Source organism: Acipenser ruthenus, chromosome 9, assembly GCF_902713425.1.
Source record: "Acipenser ruthenus chromosome 9, fAciRut3.2 maternal haplotype, whole genome shotgun sequence".
NCBI lineage: Eukaryota > Metazoa > Chordata > Actinopteri > Acipenseriformes > Acipenseridae > Acipenser > Acipenser ruthenus.
In genome coordinates this window covers 15,615,631-15,637,724 of record NC_081197.1, presented here as the reverse complement: position 1 = coordinate 15,637,724, position 22,094 = coordinate 15,615,631, and the positions used below count along the sequence as shown (strand labels likewise).

At 38.0% G+C, this 22,094-nt stretch overlaps 1 protein-coding gene and 1 long non-coding RNA gene across 5 annotated transcripts; one reads left to right on the top strand and one right to left on the bottom strand.

The window, feature by feature from the left end:
- The first annotated feature begins 1,919 nt into the window (after positions 1–1,919).
- Positions 1,920–17,752, top strand: LOC117405707 (spartin). 4 transcript variants are annotated; one of them, XM_034923528.2, is made up of 9 exons: positions 1,920–2,195; positions 3,567–4,352; positions 6,224–6,421; positions 6,822–6,857; positions 10,510–10,639; positions 11,348–11,542; positions 11,638–11,796; positions 11,903–11,993; positions 16,544–17,752. In XM_034923528.2, exons 2-9 carry the CDS (start codon positions 3,567–3,569, stop codon positions 16,740–16,742), a joined length of 1,794 nt encoding a protein of 597 aa, XP_034779419.2. In that variant the 5' UTR covers positions 1,920–2,195; the 3' UTR covers positions 16,743–17,752. The 4 variants fall into 4 exon arrangements, with proteins under 4 accessions (XP_034779419.2, XP_058887221.1, XP_058887223.1 ...); XM_059031238.1 differs by lacking the exon at positions 1,920–2,195 and adding an exon at positions 2,226–2,325; XM_059031240.1 differs by lacking the exons at positions 1,920–2,195; positions 16,544–17,752 and adding exons at positions 2,226–2,325; positions 13,142–13,229.
- On the bottom strand, positions 17,314–22,066 carry LOC117405708 (uncharacterized). The gene is made up of 3 exons (XR_004544896.3): positions 21,868–22,066; positions 18,929–19,026; positions 17,314–17,473 (listed from the first exon to the last, which is right to left on the bottom strand). It is a non-coding gene; the product is annotated as an uncharacterized LOC117405708 (long non-coding RNA).
- Between the last annotated feature and the right edge of the window lie 28 nt (positions 22,067–22,094).

Here is a 22,094-nt window from a genome sequence, read left to right as displayed (position 1 = left end):
CACTTAGTAGGGGTCATTGCTGGTGCAGCGTTGCATGCATGGTCCCGGCCAGTGAAACCTCATGCTGCAGACAGCACAGCTGCAGGTCCTGCAACAGTCCTGCACACAATTTGCAAAGTGCACTGCAGTACACAGTTTAACACAGACACACATCACAAAGTCCTGGCATTAGCCCTTTGTTACAATATTTCAAAGTCAACACCGTAGATGAAAAGTGGCGCTTCCAGGTAACCAGACCTGTGGTCAATTATAAATCCAATTACAGCAGCATTGTTTGCTGAAATTATAATCGCATTTACAGTTGTAAATTCACTCCAATGGTCTCGCTGCAATCAAGCTATGTGACCAGGATGCAGCCGTTTATCTATTGGGTTGCTTAAATATGTTACATATTCTAAATTGACATTAAAAAGTCAAGACTAAAGTACAAAAATAAAAAGAAACCAAATAATCAAAGCATAATATGCCAATTTGTGAAACAACATCAACTCAAGTTAAGTGTTTTTCTATTTCCTTTTCAAATGAAATGGAAGGCATATAATTGGCATTTTATGACAAGCTATCAAACCCATCAAATTATTATTATTATTATTTATTTCTTAGCAGACGCCCTTATCCAGGAAGACTTACAGTCGTAAACAAAAATACATTTCAAGGATCACAGTACAAGTAATAATACAATTAAGAGCAAGATAAATACAATGACTTTGGTTCTAGCAAGTACAAGGACGACAAAATACGATTCAATAACGGAGCAGATAACAGTGTCAGTGATAGTTACATCAGGATATAATTAAATACAAAATGCTACAGATTAAATAACACTTGACAGATTACAGTACTCTAAAGTACAGGATTAAATGCAGTAAAAATAGGGGGCAGATAAGAGCAAGTAAAGTGCATTTAAGGAAGAGTGATAAGTGTCCAGGGGGAAAAAAGATGAGTTCTACAGCTGCTGTCTGAAGAGGTGAGTCTTGAGGAGGCGCCGGAAGGTGGTCAGGGACTGGGCAGTCCTGAAATCTGTAGGAAGGTCATTCCACCACTGCGGGGCGAGGGTGGAGAAGGAGCGGGTTCTGGAGGCAGGGGAGCGTAAAGAAGGTAGAGCCAGTCTTCTAGAGCAGGAGGAGCGGAGAGGTCGAGTGGGGGTGTAAGGAGAGATGAGGGTCTGGAGGTAGCTGGGTGCAGTCTGGTCAAGGCATCTGTAGGCTAGTACAAGAGTCTTGAACTGGATGCGAGCGGTGATCGGGAGCCAGTGGAGTGAGCGGAGCAGTGGAGTTGCGTGGGAGAAGCGAGGCATAGAGAACACCAGGCGAGCAGCGGAGTTCTGGGTGAGCTGGAGCGGACGGGTGGCGGATGCAGGGAGGCCAGGAGGGAGTTGCAGTAGTCTAGGCGGGAGAGTACCAGGGCCTGGACCAGGAGCTGGGTGGCATAGTTGGTGAGGAAGGGTCGGATTCTTTGTATGTTGCTCAGGAAGAATCGACAGGTGTGTGCCAGAGTGGAGATGTGCTGGGAATAAGAGAGGCAGGGGTCCAGGGTGACTCCGAGGTTCTTAGCTGAGGAGGAGGGAGAGAGTGTGGTAGATTCCAGAGGAACAGAGATAGAGAGATCAGAGGAGGGGGAGGAGGAGGAGGGAAAGAAAAGGAGGTCAGATGTAGAGAGGTTGAGGTTAATTTTATTGTAGACCTCGCAAGAACCTGTCAGTAAAGTTAGACTGATCAAGTACTTGCACTTACTGTGTGGCTTTAACTGATTATGGGACGCTATCATTTATTTCCTGGGCAATTACATATTGAAGTTCTGCAGTTGTTTATTTAGTTGGAAACAGTGACCTCTAGTGTTCAATAGGAGGAATGTAATCCAAAGCATTCTGGCACTTTGAACTTGCCATACTGCTCGAAGCTTCTTGAAAAACAAGCAGGTGATCTGGACACGTGATGTACAGACTGTCAGGATAAGCACTCTCATGTAATTAGAGCGTAGGAGCACGAAAGATAATTAGTTTCACTATTTAAAAGCCCTGCTTTAAAGCGGTGTAATGTTGGGTTATATTGATTAAAGCATTGCAAACTGGAGCTGGGACAGTCAGGACACGTGACTGTTTACTTTTCACTTTCATTTGGTAAACACAGCAATATCAACAGGTATCTGGATTCATTAAAGATTCAACCACACAATCAACTACATATCTTATTAAGGTAAGAGAACCGGGTTCTGCATATGATGGAGATTGTGGACTATTTCAGTATGTTGTCGGTTCTGCATCCAAGAACAGTGAATTATTTGAATTCAGAAAGAAAACCATTTTTTTTCGCTGTTGATTTGATGGTAACCATTTTTTGCTGATGACTTTTGCAGATAAACACCGAGACTTTTTTTTAATTTTTTTTAAAATAAACTAACTTTAGGATTTATCACTGGAATATGCAACCATATAGTTATATTGCTGGGTAACATTTACTTCAGCATACGTATTTAAGATACTGCAGACATGTCCAGACTGTTGTCTAGAGCTACTTTGCACTAAATTGTAGGCCCTACTACAGGGATTTGGATTGTGTTGTGTTTTTAAACTGTCCTCAGTGTGCTAATAATTATTACTGATATATAATCCATGTCCGTTCATCTGTTTAGTTGCAACGTTGTGAGAATTGGTAGGATTTTTCAGTTCTAAAGTTTGCCAGAGTTGTTGAAGCTGTTTTTAAAACAGCGTGAAATTTCTCATTTTTATAGTTACAAACCGACCATATGGTCTTATGCAGTGGAACTAGTTATTTGCTTTTGATTTAGATTTTGAGTTATGCATAAATCACATGCGACATGAGAAGACGGTGAAACGGTTTGTCCTTTGACCCAGTAAGACGTTTATAAGGGGAGTTTATCTTATAAAAAAAAAAAAAAAAGGCATAACTGACTGTGATCACTGCCTAGAATTACTTGTTAAGAGAAGTTTGGGATGGTAATCGTTAGCCTTATGTTTTCTCCAGGAGGAATTTTGGTTTTGATTTCCTTGGGAAACTTCTGTGTGCAGTATCTTTTTAAATAAATAGTTGGAGGCGATTTGCTTTGTGAAGGCTGATCTCCATTACAAATGAATTAGTCATGTGATGGACAGACCCGTTACACAAGCGTGTGCCACAGGTGTATTTACATTTTGAATGTGCAGGCTTTTTATAATGAGATTAATAGACGTCTGTGTCTGAAGGTGACAGGAATTTGATGTATAGGGGGAAATAAGACTCCAATTGCATAGCAGCTTTGTCGATTCCTGCTTTTACTTTAGTAGAGCACACCTGAGCTTGTTACCTGTACACTGTGGCTAATCAAAACCTGGAAAGGATGAAACTGCGATGCAATAGTTTTTTCATCCCAATTGTTTTTTGGTGAGTTTGTCAACAGAGTCACACTTAAATACAGTTTTGATTTGGCTGAAGAGCTGTTTATTTCAGCATGACTATTTCCGAAACGTAATTCTGACATGTTCGTCTAAATAAACGGAATGCTGTACTTGGGACTACTAGTTGCATTTAGGCAACTATTTTGAAATATCAAAAACTTTGTTGTTACAGATGGAAAAAGTGAATCCTGAAGCATTTGAAGATGCAAGGCACACCATCAGAGACGTGTACAAGAAAGCCTTCACGCTCATCAACAAGGGGCTGTCGGAGGATGAGGCTGGTCGTAAGGAACAGGCCATTGATCTGTACAGGCAGGGGCGGCAGCAATTGCTGAGGGGGGTCAGCATCCCTTCCCAAGGGCCAGAATACACAGGGCCTGCCTGGGAGTCCGCAAGAGAGATGCAGGAGAAGATGCAGGAGACCCTGAACAACATCAGCACCCGGCTTCGAATCCTGGAGACCGGAGAAGCCGCAGCAGCTGCTGGATCATCTAATGGAATCCCAGGTTCCTGTGCTGCTAACGGCAGCAGCTCTGAGATTTTGTATCCAGCCCTGCCTTCAAAGGAAAAACCCACAAGACCTGTGCCCCCTAAGGTTCTCTTTCCAGAAGGTGATCCGCCCGGTGCAGGAGGGAGCAAGGGAGTACCCAGCGAGCTTCCGCCAGTCTACTCGCCCCAAGCAGCTGAGGGCCATTACACCTTATCTTACGGGACAGACGGTGGGGAGCTCTCGATGGTGGGGGATGATTTTTATAGCCAGAACAACCGACCACCGCCCATGGAGAATCTCGGGGCGGATGGTGAGGAGCTGCTGCTGATCCAGAGGGGGGTGCAGATCTTCTTTGTGACTTCTGAGGGGCATGTGACGGCCCCCTCCTACCCAGGGTACCTCCGCATCATCAAGTTCACTAGCACAGACTCTGTTCGAGCAGCCAACCAGCCTCCGGCCTTCCTGCAGGTAGGCGATCCCTCCTCCTGATTTTTGTTTTGTTGATTTATTTGTATTGTACTCAGTATGGTACAGCTTTGCAGTTCTTAAATAAACCCATGTTATAGCAGATTCACATTTTCATTAAAAAAAGTCTAAGTTAAAGAAAGATTTTAGTTTGAATGCCTTCCTTTTTAGGTAGTCTGTTCAACTTCCCAAGTCATTTCACCCAGAGACTTTTAGTGCTATCGTTCCATTTGATAACCAGTCAGCTTTCATTAATGCCTGACTTGTTCTTGACCTCGAAAGTGCAATTGCAACACACTGTCTGAAATGCATACTGACAGTATATAGTACCAGATGTCTTAAATACATACTTGCTATAAGATGTGTTTTTTTAAAAACTGGATTTATGTAATTAACTGTAACCTTACAGCAGTCTTTTGCAGTATAACTTGATGGTTGCTTTTACTGTCCTAGTACCCGATTTACTTGAAATAAGGGGGGGAGGGGCCTTGCAAGCCCAGCCCAGAATAATTTGATCTGTTGTAAATCAATTTAGATAAACATCAGTGGACTTTTGTTCATATAAGGAGCTGCGTGTGAGCTGAAGAATGCATATAACACTGCTGTGTTGGCACTAATGTGGTTAATTTTTTCCATGTTGCAGCAGTGTTTTTGTGACTGCTGATAGTATTTATACACATTCCTGCATAATCCAAGTCTGTATCTATTCAGGTCTCAATACTAAATAAATAACTCTGTCCAGAAAATAAAGATTCCACTTAAGATATGCTGCTCCGTCCTGCTCAAACAAAATGCACTGGAACAGTTGAGTGGCACGATTATTTTCACCGTAATACCTGCAGACCAACATGGAAAGGGGAAGGCAGATATAGTGAGTAAATAAGGACAGGAACATTTATTGTAAACCTTGGTTTTTTACAAGGTCTGTCAACTACATGAACCATGGACAGACAGAAAAAAAGTTTAAGAATACAGAAGAAATTATAAAATAATTAGAAAATAAAACTCTAAACTCCAGCTTTAGTACATCCTGGTAATTTACTCTTTATTTATGGAGCAGTATTATGCTGCAATAATGCCCCTGGGACCTTTGTGTCTGTTTATAGTTCATGGCAAAATGTCCTTTTGATTGCGCAGTTGCTTGCTCTTTCCCCTACTTTGCTGGGGTTACTGTTTTGTTGGAAGTACCTACAGAGCTGATATTATAAGGGAGCAACCTTCTTAAATACATTGAAATACAGTGGTGCAGTTTGGTGAAAAACACTATTCTGACAAACATCAACCTTCTCTCGTGTTTCTTGCTGTTCTCTAGATTCATCATTCCTTTTATTGGAGCTGGATCCCATATTCATCCAAATTCAGTGGAAAAGCAAATCCTGTGGATGACAAAAACACATTATATTGGCCTTATGATTGCAACAATCATAACCCAAATACAATAAAAAAAAAAAAAAAAAACAGTAGTATGCCTTTTAATGTTGCTTTAATTTCATTTTGAGTTGCACGTGAAATTTGTTTTACAGTCAGCTCAATTTAAAGGGTATTTGAATAACTGGTTACATTTTGAAAATACCTGCATGAAAAACCCATGTTTATCTCAGCAGTCAAAAATACACCATCTCTTTTTACTGCCAGAAAGTTTAAAACAAATATTTTAAAATACATACGTAAAAGCTGTATTTGCTAACGTGCAGTCTATTAGTTTATTGGGTCTTTAATAACCTTTGTTATATATTGTCACCCATAGCACAATGCTGTCAACTTATTGAGAGAATTGGAGATAAAGTAGCTGTGTATCATACAGATTAGAGTTAGTGTGGTGTTTAGTCTTTTAATACTGATGGGACCTGAACTGTTTGTTCTTCATTGAACAGGTTTGCGATTGGCTCTACCCTCTGATGTCCACAGCCTCCCCGGTCCTGCTGTGTAACACAGGAGTCTATATGTTCCCTGACGTGATGGCACAGACGCCAGGGTCCTACGTTGGAGTGGTCCTGTCCTCAGAACTGCCAGACACAGAGAGAGCGCTCTTTCAGGACCTGTTGTCACAGTTGACAGACTTAAGGGTTCAGGTAGCCATTTGAGGAGTGTTTTGTTTCTTTTGTTCTGTTTCGGTTGTCAGTGTTCATCACAATTGTGTTGGAAGTTTTGTAGATACATGGAATTCTCCAAAATATCACACAGATACAGCTGCTAAGAATTAGGGGCATAAAATGTAGATTTATTAGCTCCCAACTCCCTCTCGCCACATTGAGATTTCCATGTGTCTACAGAGCTGCTTATCCAAAAGTGCTGAATCTTTCACAGGGCATTCTTTTGCATAATGAGTATTGTAATCTAGAGGTATATGGAGGCTGTCCAGCTGCCTGTATGTCACATGTAAATCTGTGCAGCTATCTAGAGAACATTGTATCAAAATGTGTTTTCCTCCAGATCTCATCCACCAAGTAACTAATCTGTGTGTCTTTGTAGATTTCAGATGGAAGTTTAAAAGGAATGGTTAAAAAGGTACTTGAATGCAATGGAACACATCTTCATTGTTTTAATTGTATTTTATTTTTTTTTATTTTATTTAAAGGGAAGGACTCCTATAATATGTGTTGCATACCTAAATTAGTTTACCTTTGTTTTAATAAACCTGACATAAGGGTACTAATTTACTTTCAGATTCTGCTAGAATCTGACTTAAAGGGATTTTAACCTTTAGGGTGTTAATTCACTGAAATTTGGCATTTAAATTAAATTGTAATTAGGGTGCAGCTATTGCAACGGCTTTAAAAAAAAGTACCAAAACAAGAACTATAACTGTGTGCAAATATTTATGCACCGCATAATATGCAAAAAAAATAAACACCAGTATTTTTCAATTAATTTTTCACCAAATCGCCCTTACCTGTGTTAGAAATGATTTGTTAAAACATTTGTTCACTTAAACTTCAGTTTACATCTAATGAAGACTTTGTGAAGGTAAAACATTTTGAAGAAAAAAAAGTTGAACATGTTTACTATTTTATTGTTTTAAATGCAGCGTCATATTTTCTGTCAAAGCTAAATAGCAGCTATTCTTCACAGTAGTGGGGCAGTAATCTACCTCCATAGGGACTTTACTGGACAGAAGAATGCAGCCCTCAAAAAGCAGCAGCAGAGTTTCAAAATTCAAGGAAGGGAAAAGTTGGTCAGCAAAATACATGAAGGAATCCTTCCTTTTAAACTAAACCAGTAACACGTTACTTTGAATGCTAACAAAATTAGGTGTTAAAGCCTCATTGTATTGTAAAGAAATCTATGTATTTTATAAAGCATGTTTATCTCAAGCTTTTAACAGCGGTTAAAACCTGTGGTTGTTTTTGGTCTTGTATTCATTAAGCTTTTTGGCTTAAGTATCTAAACGTCTTTTAAAATGTAGATGACTAATTGAAATATTGAAACATTATATAAATAAGTCTTAGTCTTAAGTCAGATTTCAGTCACATATATGCTGTCCATTTTTTTCTTCTTGGGTGTTAGTGGAAAGCAGTAATTAACGTGACCAGTGCAGCAGGTGACTCCATGCTTGTTTTTGCATTAAGATACTGTAGTGAAACTGTGCCTGTCACATTTAGTCAGCTGTCTAGCTAAAAGCGTTTAAGGAGTTTTGTGAAATGAATGTTTTAATTCCTTGAAATTGTATCAATACTGGACACGTGTACAGTAGCTATTAGCCATATCTAAAGAAACACTACATAAACATGCTTTATGAATACGACCCACTGTTTTTTCAAAGGCGTATAAATATTTCAAGCCAACTAAACAACATCATAGCCTAGATGCTGATTGCTAATACCCATGCCCTGGCATGTCAGTTACTCGATACACCCCTGAAATAATACATTTTTCCAGTATCAAAACATGGTTCTGGAATTGAGTGTACTCAAGACTGGACCGCTTCTTTTTGTTTCTGTGTTTGGAACCTGTGCTAAACCGGTCGTCTGACTGAATCCAATCCCCTGTCACAGCCATAGATTTGCATGTGAGCTTACTTATCAGCTAAATCGTCTCACGCTTTAGGATTACAAGAGCTGGGTGCTGACAATCGGAAGATAATGGTCTTACCAAGTACAAGTAAAAATACTGGTTGATATTTCAGAGGTGGGGAGATTATGTTTAGATATTGTTTTTTGCGTGTGAAGAATGCAAACTGATAGCAGATAGAATGGAGAGCAGAGGGCACTGTGAGAATAGGAGTACACCTACGTACCAGATCTAACGCAAGTGTGTCTTTCGTTTGTGGTTGATGCATAAACTACATGTGATGGAGAAAAGGGTTCCTGCACAGGTGTTGTGTACGTGCAAAAGAGCTTTGTGTAACTCCTGGTGAGAATGTATACAGAAGGAGGTAAAATGCCCTTTTTGAGGACCTAATTTTTAAACAATTAACATTTCCCCTGGGTGTCGGTTTGTGTTGGCCTACTAAGCAAAGTGTGAACTGCGTTGGATGCATTTTTTTTTTTTGTCTGTTTTGACCTCATTGTTTTGAGTGGGGGAAATCCTGCCTCGGCACCACCCATCACACTGCTGTTTTTGTTTTGTTTTTTAATCTGCTTGATGACAATGCACCGTTTGCATTTCCCAAAGTAAGGCCAGTCCTGTTCACACAAGGCAATAAAGTAATTCCTGGCATGCACATAGTCACAATTTTAAAACGGTGAATTAGTAAAGGGCTTATACAGCAAAAGTATAGTTTATAGTTGTACAATTTACTGGCAACACTGATCGCCTAATCATTGGATTAACTGGATTGTGGTTCCTTTTCAGTGTGAAAGTCAGAGTAAACCCCCCAAAAGTCTCCTGTTAATACAGTAGAACTACTTCATCTGGTGCTCTGTACCATTTATTTCTGGCATGTTTAAAGGGTTCCGAATCAAACGCGGAGGGGTTCTATCCATTGTCTCTGAGCGTTAATGAGCTCGGTAATCGCATGACATCAAATGAGTGACTCTGTGCTGAAGTGGCACATCAGAACGTGCTGCATTTGTGTATTTTGCACATTAGTAATTTAAACTGGTGTTGGGTGTCATCAACTTGAAGCAGCATGATAAAGTATTTTTACATATCTCTCTATGGGTTTACAGCCTGTATGCCGATTGCCCCACCTGGCTGAATGTACCTTGCTTAGGAAATTTGTGCCAAACTACCACATGACAGTCTTTTTGTCACGCTTTTTTATTTTTATTTATTTTATTTTATTTTATTTATTTATTTTGAGACAACCTTTGCCACATTTTGATAGATTTCAAATCCCAATGTATCTAGAGCAGCACTTGTTTAATTGTGGTGGAACATACTTTAGCATAAGCTAAGGAGAGTATCAGAATGTGGAAGTGCAGTATATGAAGGCATCTGTCCATTTTGTCAAACTTACATTTGTATGTACAGTGGATATACTCTGGGTCTTGCCGATCTAGTTTTTTATGTGACTGATGGCTCTAATTTTGAATATACAGCCATGGCGGTAGATGACTGTCACTGACATGCTTGTTATTTGTCTGAACAGTCTAGCATTGTGCTGCCAATGTCCAAGACAAGGCGAGCATTGTCAGCTAATCAAGGGTGACTTGACCAGTGTCCAGCCCAGAAAGCAGTGTGACTGCAGCCAAGTGTCAGTTATCAATAAGCAACAGTAGTTGAAAGGAAATACCATAGTTCTGCTTCATCCTAACAAAAGCTGGGTTTCGATTGCAATACAGAAGCATTATGTTGACATTGGCAATTCTTTGCATTTGTATTCAGAGTGTTTTCTCTCTCTCTTTTTTTTTATTACAACCTATTAAGACAGTTTCCCCCGGTACCGTTTTCAAAACCGAAATCATTTTCTACCTGCCAGCAAGCTGTTTTAACAGATACATTAAGTTAAGAAAAATAATGTATTGTCTCCTACCTACAGTACATACCCATCTTTAGAAGCCTGGGTCAGATTACAGCACACCAACAGTTTTTGGTTATGGGTGGCTTTACAGACAAATCTAATTTTAAAAATAAACCTGATTTGAATCCTTCCAAAAACCCTTTGCACTTTAAGTAATGTAATGTGTTGATTGAGACTTAACAAAGCTGGAGTCATGCTAGCCATTTCTTAATTTTTATTTTTTATTTATTTTTTGTAAACTATATCCTGCAAAAGCCTGCAGAAGCAGCATCGGACTCAATTAACCTGAGCCAGAGGATTCCCCTTGCTGGTCCTGAGGCGGAAACTGAGGATAAAGAGGCCTTGCCAGAGTGGAGTGAAAAAGTAGCCCATGGAATTCTCACTGGTGAGAGATTCAATTGAAAAGCTTTGATTGACTTTGTGTCGATTAGGACTTTTAATTAACATGTAAGATTTAGTGACTTCATTTGGCAAACAATTTGCCTGCGTTCCTCCTGTCAGTTCAAGCACTGTCCCCCTTCGCTTCCTCGTGGGGCAGGGAAGAAAATAAATCGCACACTCGTAAGGTTAAGCTTGTCTGGCTAAAAGGGACTGGCGGACACTTTTTCCAAGTACAAATGCAGGTCACACGAGACTGAAGGTAAAGCAATACTTTAACAAGCTCTGCTATTAAATTAAATGTATTAGATTTTTCAGTTTTTAAAACAGAATGTAGACAAGGCTAAGACTAAAACTTGTTTTATGATTTTGGCCCGATTGTGTATAAAAAGGAATGATGATCACTGTACCCAACATAGATCTTAATTCAGCTTGTTTCATTGGGAGCCACTTATCACGGATCATCCTGTAGTGTTTATATAGGAAATCCCTCTCCCTGTGAATCAATGGATGCTGGCATAAAATGCACCTACTATGGAGATGTACGCTATATACAGTCCTCGACTTTGCAAATTATACCACAAGATATACTGCTGGGACCATCCAACACAAGCTAATAGCCCTATTTCAGTATAGCTTCAATTCTTTAATGATTAGAATCCCTCCCACCTCAGAATAACAAAGGGATCAAAATACAGCGTGTCTTCTGTTTTAGGTGCTTCGTGGCTTAGTTGGGGTCTGGTTAAAGGTGCAGAGTTCACTGGAAAAGCCATCCACAAAGGTGCTTCGAAGCTGAGAGAACACATCAGCCCTGAAGACAAACCAGCCCATGTCAGCCCTACCATGGCCAAGAGCCTGCATGTAGCAAAGCAAGCAACCGGAGGGGCAGTCAAGGTCAGCCAGTTTCTAGGTAAGCTTTATCTTTGCTGTTCCAGATGGGGCAATGCAATAATGCATGTGTTTTCACCCGGAGGCCTGGGCTCATGGTGGGATACTCTCTCCTAGTTGATGGAGTATGCTCTGTGGCCAGCTGTGTGGGAAAGGAACTGGCCCCTCATGTGAAGAAACACGGCAGCAAACTGATTCCAGAGTCTATGAAGAGAGACAAGGACGGGAAGTCGAATATGGGTGGAGCCATGGTGGTGGCAGCCAGTGGCATGCAGGGTTCGTCTTCACAGCTGTTCAGTTTACTCATAACATTTAGTTGTGTTTGGCAGTTCTGTAAGTGTTTGTAAAAATTAACAAAATATTATTTTTATTTCATGTCTAGGGTTTGCAACAGTGTGGACAGGCTTGGAGGTGGCAGCAAAGAGCATAGCTAAAAGTGTAGCATCAGAGACTGTACATACTGTGAAACACAAGTAAGTGGCACTCGCTTTAGTATTTCTACACTACATTTTATATACAATTAAAACATTTCTATGACCTTGATTTTCTAGTGAATTGGAACAAAAAAAATGTCAAACCACAGTACTGTAATTCTTTGAATTTGATAAGTGCCCTGTGTATAACATGCATTGCTGAGAAGCCCTTACATCCCTTGTATATTACATGTCTCCAGTATTCACTGTAGCATGCTCCAAAAAGTCTAGATCACAAGATATTCAACGTGCCTTGTTATCATGCACAAGGGCTTGTACATGCATTGGTACTAGATTTCTTTTCTTTTTTTCAGGTGCCCCCCTAGTTTTAATACTTCTGCTTTGCTAAATTACATGTGCAGGATGTTTCATATTTCCCAGAACATTGGGGGTGGTGGGGGGGGGGAGGTGTTAAGGGCGTCTGCTAAGAAATAAATAATACAACATTTCTGTGGCTTTTGGCATTCCTGGCCTTGAGCTCTTGTACTGTGGCACAGTGGCCCTTATTAATATTTTTAATGAACACCTAGAAATAGTTTTTACAGATGCTGAGGTCAGAGCTGTTGTTAATCTAGATGCCTAGAATGTTGTTAAGTGATGTCTCTATGCTCTTGTGAAACACCTCGTACATGTTAATATTAGGCATTTATACTGTTTTTCTATATATATACAATAATCCTAATATAAGATGTTGAATATATGCAGTGGATTATTTAACATTGCCTTTTAAGATTGAAAGAAAATTAGTCAGGTTTGTTATACTATAATTATTACAATTTCTTTTTTTTTTTTTAAATCAAATATAAAATAAGAGCTATCGCTTTTTCTTCCATTTGAAATGTATCAGTTTCCAAAGATTTTGTTTTAAAGTGGAATTCGGTGGTGGTCACTGATTAGTAAATACTGTTTATAACATGGCTCTAGAACAAAGGGGCAGTAACTTGTATTTACAAATATCAAAATGACAATAGAGCAGTGCATATATAAACACTGACATATCTGCAACCATTTCACTTTTTGGCTTAACTTTAAAAAATAAAAATGTGTTTAAGGAGTAACTTTTTTAAAGGAGTTAACTCCATAATTCCTTATTTCAGCTGATTTATAAAATGTTCAATGGAATTTTTTTTTTTTGTCCCCCCCCCCAGATACAGGGGTCTGCAGACTTGAATGTGTGTTGTTATGCCAGCTGGCAGTATCAACACGGATGCAAATAAATAAATCACTTCAGGAAAACATGCTTGTAGTTCATTGCCTGTCAAACTAACCATGTGCACGAGTAGTTACAGGACTAACCAAAGCTTCTTGTTACTGTAGTTTTATTATTTTAAAAACCAACATGCAAAGTAGGAGGGGGTCGAACAGCCAGTGTAGACACTCAACAAATATTGAGTTTCGTAAATAAAAAAATTAAAAGCATCATCAGAAAAACATGTTCTGGAAATTCCACCAACAGAATGGGCTGCCTCTCCTCTTGTGCTGCCTCAAACTGTTCAGATGGCATATGCTGTGCCTTTTGTACTTCTGATCCAATGTGAACACAGCATTGTTAACAGGTCAAAGGACTTTGGTCAATTGCAACGAACTCGAGAATGTAGTCCTTGGTTCTCAACTTTTTATTTCTAGCTAGTACAATGCTATCTGCAGATCACCCCAAGCTCTGCACTATTTTAGTATCAACTGCAATGGAAACAGACATTAGTACAGACATCTGGGTTAAACTGATCCCTTCTATTTGGTGTGTGGATATACAGTGAGTGGGGCGGGGACAGGAGAGAGAGAGCAGGGCTGTATTCTTTTACTGCAGATTTCAACTATCATTATAAAGCTGTTTTATGTGTTCTTCAGTTTCTCAATTGTGTGTAATTATAATACAGTTCAAGAGAATTAATAGGCAGATTCTACATCTTCAAATAAAGCATTTAAAAGAATGATATTCAGTTACCCTTTCAGCACTGGGTGAGATATACAGTGCCTATAGTAAGTATGCACCCCCCTTGGACGTTTTCAGTTTGTTGTGTTACAACCTGAAATCTTGATGCATTTAAATGGGATTTTTTTTCCTTTTGATTTACACAACTTACTCAACACTTTGAAGAGGCAAGATTAATTTTTATTGTGAAACAGTTAATGAAAAATAAAAAAACTGGTTAGATAAGTATTCACCGCCCTGAGTCAATACTTGGTAGAACCACCTTTGGCAGTTACAGCTGTGAGTCTTTTGGGGTATGTCTCTACCAGGTTTGCACATCTGGATCGTGCAATATTCGGCCATTCTTCTTGGCAAAATTCTTCAAGCTCTGTCAGGTTGGATGGGGGTCTTTGGTGGACAGCAATCTTCAAGTCTTGCCACAGATTCTCAATCATATTCAAGTCCGGGCTTTGACTGGGCCACTCTAGGACATTGACTTTCTTGTTTAAGCCACTCCAGTGTCGCTTTGGCTGTGTGCTTGGGGTCATTGTCCTGCTGGAAGGTGAATCTCCGTCCCAGTCTTTAGTCTTTTGCAGACTGAAGCAGGTTTTCCTCAAGGATTTGCCTGTATTTAGCTCCATCCATTTTGCCCTCTACCCTGACAAGCTTCCCAGTCCCTGCCGATGAAAAGCATCCCCATAGTATGATGCTTCCACCACCGTGCTTCACAGTAGGGATGGTGTTACCTGGGTGTTGTGCTGTGTTGGGTTTGCGCCAGACATAATGCTTTGCATTTAGGCCAAATAGTTACATTTTTGTTTCATCGGACCACATTTTGCCACATCTTTTCAGAGTCTCCCACATGCCTTTTTGCAGATTCCAAGTGGGATTTTACATGGGCATTTTTCAGAAATGGCTTCCTTCTTGCCACTCTTTCATACAGGCCAGATTTGTGGAGTACCTGAGCTATTGTTGACACATGGACAGTTTCTTCCATCTCAGCCATGGAATGCTGTAGGTCTTTCAGAGTTGTCATTGGCCTCTTGCTGGCTTCTCCAACGCCCTTCTTACCCGGCTGCTCAGTTTGGGAGGACGGCTTGCTCTAAGCAGATTCTGGGTGGTGCCTTTTTAATGATCGACTTGACTGTGCTCCAAGGGATATTCAGTGCCTTTTGAAATCTTTTTATACCCCTCCCCGTGTAACCTTTTAATCATGTAACATATATTATATATAATTATTATTATTTTTAATCAGCAGTTACAGTGGACTGTATCTATCTTATTTACACGTTCAGCATTGTTAACTTAATGCTTTATTAATGTAAAAAATAACCACTTTGTTTTATGTTGAAAATACAAATCAAATGGTTCTATTCATGAGTAACAAGTTAGAGCAGCTCTTGGGGCACTTTCACACCTAGTTCACTTGCAAGTGATTCGAATCGTGGTTCACTTGCAAACACTTATTTTTTTCAGGTTTGCTTCGGTTTGTTGTAATTCACCCAGTGTGAGGAGTTGAATAATTTCTCAATTAGTCAACATTCAAATACATTTAACACATTTGTCAGTTTAGTGTAGTTTCATAATTTGTGTCTAATATGTTTATAGTTAGCTAGATACTCTGGTGTAAAAGTGGCCTGATTGCCCCCCCCCCCCCCCCCCCCCCCCCCTTCATAAGCAATATTGTATACAACGACTAATGGATAAAGCTAGTTTCATCATAGACCAAATTTAATTATATTATAACAAACTGGCATTAGTAACATAACACTTTACACTACCTTTTATAACAGATTAAATAAATAAACAAATAATGATCATAAGTAAGGCTACAATTTTGTCACGGAAATTGTGAATTTGAATAGTCTGGGAAATCTTGTAAAAACACATTTGATTAGGTGCTTTCTTTATTTCCACTCACGTACAGTATATGTCATGCACTGAAAATGCTAATCTGCGAGTATCTGTAAATTGTTTGGTTGTGTGTGCACACAGTATTTAGGTGTAGCTGTGTAGGTAAGCCAATACAATTTGTAGCTGAGCAAGCATGTCAATTAGTGGAGTGGAAGTTTGTACAGTGAAAAAAAGCCAACTGTGACAAATATATTGAAAGTGCTTTACATAAACGGAAGCTACAAGCCATTGAATCTACAGTAGGAAAGACCACACCAGTTAAACTTGTCAGTCAGTAGTCAAAATCAATCTTCTCTATATCATTGATTTTGGTGTACTATCTAAAAGCTTTTATGTGTGTGGATGTAGCTAAAACCCCATGATTCGGTGACCTTTCTGTGAATTCCTTAGTTTTTCACTCGCACCTCTCCTTTTGAAATTTACATAAAATGACTGTGAAAATCATACCATTAATCATAGGGCATAATACTATATATTAGGTACTTCTTTATGTAAAACCCTTTAACAATGCATCTGCAGCCCTACCCTTTGTACTGTTCAATGACTTAACACATTTCCAAGTATCTAAAACAGCTAATGCAAGCTGCTTATATTAATTAAACCCTGAAACCCTTTCACCATAACCGCCTCCTCCCTTGTCTCTCCCATATTGTTTGCATAGATGTTGCAGTTACCCCTCTTGCTATAACGTTCGCTAAGTTTCCTTGATTATTTGTGATTTAAGGTACGGTGCTGCTGCTGGCCAAGCTACAGACAACGCAGTTAACTCTGCCGTCAACGTTGGTGTGGCAGCATTTAATATTGACAACCTGGGCATCAAAGCAGTAGTGAAAAAAACAGGAAAGGAAACTGCCAGCGCCATCCTGGAAGATTACAAGATTCGGGAAAAGCAAGAGAAGCAATTGAAGAAAGAGGACAAATAATTTGTACTTCTTTGTTTTCCCCCAGAGCTTTAATATATACAGTTAATGTAAGTGTAATTTATATTGTATTTAAATGTAATTTGTGTGAATACTAGCAATACAAGAACATGTTTGATACAGTATTATTTGATAGCAATGTAAAAGAAACAAAAACAGACAGTAGTTATTGGACTCCTGTTATTTATGAAAAAGATGTGCAATAACTTGTATAAATGAAAACACTGATTTCCTGAGGTAAATGGAATTATCGTCCTATTCCAAAGTTAGACCACTGCTGACCTGAATTTATAACAAAGATAAAACTACCAAAAAAATATATATATTTATATATTTTGACCATGCAGTTTCTCTTCTGTCACTGCAAGTGTAGCGTTGAGATAGCAGCCAGTGCCCATAACCATAATTTACCAAAATAAGCCTGCATTCTGTAGGAAAGAACTACTTCAGAACAAGTGTTCCTTTAAATGGTACAGTACACAATTAAAATACGTGGCACAGGAAAATAACCACACTTGTCTAATGTTTTGGGACCACTGATAGAGCATTTCATTATTTGACAAGGAAAAAGAGAAACATTGAAATTGCTTAATTTATTAACAAAATATGCATTTACACTGAAGTCAGAATGGTTATTCCTGATACAAATGTATTCACTGCATTCCAAAGGATTATTGGTTTAAAAGCTCACTGCCACATTTCACTGCTGCTACTTTCTCCAGTCTTGCCTGAGCCTGCAAATGAAACATAAGTTTGTCATTGTTTTTGCAATAGACACCAAATATGGGACTTTGTAAGTTCCCTCCTATACCAACACATAACCATACTCTAGTTTTAATGACATGTTACTCTGATTTTACACTTAAGCTTACTATAGCCAATATACTTTTGAGTGATTAGAGAAGACATTTTGGGAGATAATTTTTCCTTTTATTCTGAATATCCTTTTTGTGATGCATTGCCTAATAAAGCATTTTACTAATTGTAATATTTAATAAAGATAAATTGGTTTATTCCAGAAGTATTGTGCTTAATTTATGGATATGGTCTACAATCATTAAATATGGTCTTTCTCTTAGATATATTGACCAAAATCATATTTTAATGCTACAGCGGCCCAAACAGACAAAAATAATAAAGTTTGTAATTTAAAGGCATACTAATGAAGGCTTTAAAACCCAACACCTTGAAAAACATTATCACTGACCCCCGTTTTAGGAATCCTTTAAGTTTCCAAACATTGCCCTTATTGAATATCAGCGTTTGAAGCTGAAAGTGGCGCAGGGTGGTTTTGTTTTGAGCTAAATATAAATTACAGCTTGCATTTGTAGTGTAGAAACTCCACCAATTCACTGCCTCCAGCATAAAGACCTCTGCAGTTGGAATTACTTAAATGATTGTTATAAGGGATTGTGGTCATAGTTGGGATTAAGGCTGTACATCTACAGTTAAATATCTGTAAAGTGTTTAAATATTTGGTTGTTTACTGGTTAAACGACTCACAATATGCATTTAATAAAAGTACCCCTATGGCTGTTACAAACTTTATTTGAACTCCTTTACTTTTTTCCCCCTTACAGGTAAAGACACACATTGAAAACACTGTGAAATAATGTGGGTGCATAGGTGGGGCCACACCAACTAATGGTAAAAAGAAAAAAAGTGCTGATTGGAAGTTAACTACATCAGTTAGCATTAATTTTCCCCCAAAATTGAAACAAAATATTTTCTGATATAAAATGACTACCTTCTTCAGGAATCAACCAATATATTCTTCAATCACATTGCAGGTTATTTGTTCATTTCTTTCATAATATGATACTAGTCAATACAGCCGGGTCATTCTGAGCTTCATTATCATTCGTTAAAGTTATTGTCCCGAAAAAACAATTGATGTGACGGCAAATTGAAACGTATAAATTCAAGCAGTCTTTGATTCAGGCTATTCAGTCTTCTATTCAGTCAATCTTCCCAAGAAGCGAGTGGGTTACTGTCAATATTGGGATCAGGCTCAGTTACGTACTGTTCAAATTCGCATTCAAACATGGCAATGAGGGCGCATTGTGAGTTGATGAAGAGGGGGTATACTTATAATTAAAAAGTTAAACAAAAATAATTTAAGTAAACGTTTCAACTCTTCCAGTCCTAGATGGGATCACACCGATTAACAAACAATGGTTTTACTTTACCTGATTAAAAGACTTGGTAAGCTGGCTCAAGGCTGCATTGTGTTGCACCGTGTGTTTCTGGTATTTTGCAAGTGTATTTGTTTCTGTCATAAGCTTTTCTGAAACACAGAAGTTAAGTGGACAGAAATTAGGACAGTAGCTTAATGAATAATCTTGTAAAAAGTTTAACTGCTGTTCTGACAATTGAGGATAAAAATAAATTAAAAATTGTTAAGATGGGTTTTAGTTTAAATTGTTTGTAAAAAGGCATTTGAAATGAATAAAGTGAATATATTATATAAAAGATTAGACGACAAGGATTGTTAGTTTATTTTAATAAAAATACTGCCCATACTGAAGTGAATCCCAAATACAATTATGTAGAATTGAAAATTAAAAGGTAATATAGCAAAACATTTTTATGCTTTAAAAATAATTGGATGGGGTTGGTCAGGCTGCAGAAATAGATCTTAAACTCAATGTGAAATATTTACTGTATTATAAAGAGATCACTGTTCCCCTGTATTGTATGCTAGAACTGTGGCGTGGCTTCCTTGCAGTTTAGAAACTCAAAATTCTCTCTACGTTGTTGTGAGGAAGTGTGCGACCAAAACATGGCAGGACTTTTTACATGAAAACAAGCCCAAAAGCCGTACCTTATGTTCACTACACTTCAGCAGTGAAGATTCCCTTTGTTACGTCACCTTGCGCAATTTGCTGTAACTAAAGGTTGTACCAAGCAATTCTTTATTAACAACTGAGATCTGCTGGAGATAGGCCTGGCAAGCTACTGTGACCAAATAGGAAAGAAATAAGCATAGGAGGAGTTTAAAGACCTCTTCATTCCCTATTTATTTTGTAATTTATTTATTTTTTTAAAAAAACTGCAGCCTTTTACAATAAATAAATAAATACATATTGAAGCCCTTTGCAAAGCACAGAAATATTTTTTTTTCACCCTTTACACTTTTGTTATCCTCGTGTTTGGTCATCAGATAGCGGACTGCTTTAAGCCTTGACTTTTCTGTCCCTTAGCAGTAAGATGCAAATAATTGTACACTAGCCTTAAGTAGCATCTATCATGAGTACCTACCAAGGACAAAAAAACAAAGAGTCACGTTTGTATCCCAAAATGTATTAAAATTAGCATAGCTAGGAATTCGAGCCAGTGGTCTCCTGTAGGAAAACTTGTATCATATATGTAAATGTACAGCTATGGCTAAAAGTTTTACATTATCTAGAATTTTAGGATTGAGACTTTTTTCAAATTAATAATAATAAATATGAACATAATTGAGATATTTTATTCAACATCATGTAATCAAAGAAACTACTAAATTATATTGCAACAGTACCGGAAGTCTAGTAGTAGATTTCAACATGTCACTTTTTCAAATTGTCAGTTTTTAGTATGGAAAACTACAAAACGATAAGTAATTCAATCTATTAACATTATTCATCAGGTTTCATTTAACTTTATGAAGCTATTTGACTAATGCAAAACTTTTGGCCATAGCTGTATAATAAATATATGCAGTAAAAAAATATTTAGCAAATAATACATTGATACAATACAGTGTTTTCTCATAGAATGCTGGCATTTTGTTTTTTTATTGTATTTTTTTGGCAGGCTGCACCTGTTTAAGAAAGCTGCACAATATCATTAGTCACGCAAGGCTAAATTGGAACCCAGACAAACATTTAAATATACCCTCCTGTATTTCAATATTAATTAGGTAATTTGTAATTTGGAAGGAGAAATTCCTCCCTAAAAAGAACCCACATTATCCAAAGGCTACAATCCATTTTTTTTTTTTTTTTCAATACTGAGAGTAGCTCTTTATCAATATTTATTTCAGTGGTAAGAGCCATTTTATAGTAATCAGCACATCTGTAGTGTTTGCATTGTTTCGCATGACTCAAATGTCCAGTGAACACAATGTGGATGCCCATTTGCACTCACTGGACTGTTCCTGTTTTTTAAATAACATTCTAGAACAGTTCGCAAATATTAAACTTAATTTGGTTAATGGAAACAGGCCACAAAAAGGTTTGTGAATAGGGCCTTTTTTATTTTATTTAAAAATAAGTCAATAGAATTTATGAAGCAGTGTTTTTTTTTTTTTACTGGTGCCTACTGCACCATCTAGAGGCCACAGTTAATGTTTATCCTAAAAGGCAGACCTTTGTTTTTAATAAAATATAAATGTGATTTAATTTATGTTTTACTTTATTGGATGATATAATCCTGTATTATCATAATATTTTTCAAGTCCCTTTTTATTTTCCATAACTTTATTAAAATTGTTATCTAAGGTGAAGGCAATTTATCTGATCATAAAGCCTACAGGTCAGCATAAACGACCTCCCCTAAGTCTAAAAAACAAAATGACGCACAAAAAAAATAAACAAATATAAATCAATCATGCTCCAGATGCTACTTAAAAAAAAAAAAAAAAAAAAAGGAATTGTCACAGGTCCCCAAATGTCCACCACAGATTGTAGCTTTAGAGAGATATGAAACGGAGATGTAAAACAGAAAATATCTATTTGTTTTCATTTAAATTTGATTAACAAATAATGTGCTATGTTGTTCACTGCATGATTTAGTATTTTCCCGAAACCCGTTTTCCCTGCTAAAACTTAACTGAATGTGGCCTGTAGTACTGCAGCATATACAACAGGCTTACACAGCCAATGTGAAACCTTCTGTTTCCGATGTTTTGAAACAATTCCTTTGTGTGCTCTCTACGTAACAACAAAGCAGATCTCTCCAACAAATAATTATTTTAAAATTTTAGTCGGGGGGCACTGGCTACCTCACCTTTTAAAACCTGGGTGGCACTACATTCAGCCAATATGTTACAAAAACTAAAACAAGAGTATCGCCTTAGATAATGAGTTTTAAGTCTATCTATGGGCATGATTTTGTGTAACCAAATACTATTTAATAACGTTACCTATCAAAGAAGTTATAGCTGTATATCCCTCCACCGCATCTGCAGATATGGACGCCATATGCAGCCGGCAGACAATCCCCAAGTTTGATAGAAACTTCTGTACAATTGGCTTCCCTTGTGTGTTTCTTTACTGTATTTCTCCAGCTTTCTCCTCGATTAGAAACCCGCGGCTCAATCGTTAGCGCAGGCGCGCTCTGTCCAATTTGGTCACTTCCGTGTCACGTGTG

Excerpts from the sequence above, each read along its gene's own strand:
- LOC117405707 (XM_059031238.1), top strand. The coding sequence starts at position 2,245 with ATGTTGTCGGTTCTGCATCCAAGAACAGTGAATTATTTGAATTCAGAA. Across the intron at positions 2,326-3,566 it reads TTTTCGCTGTTGATTTGATG|ATGGAAAAAGTGAATCCTGA; the intron begins GTAACCATTTTT and ends TTGTTGTTACAG. Across the intron at positions 11,797-11,902 it reads GGCAGCCAGTGGCATGCAGG|GGTTTGCAACAGTGTGGACA; the intron begins GTTCGTCTTCAC and ends TTTCATGTCTAG.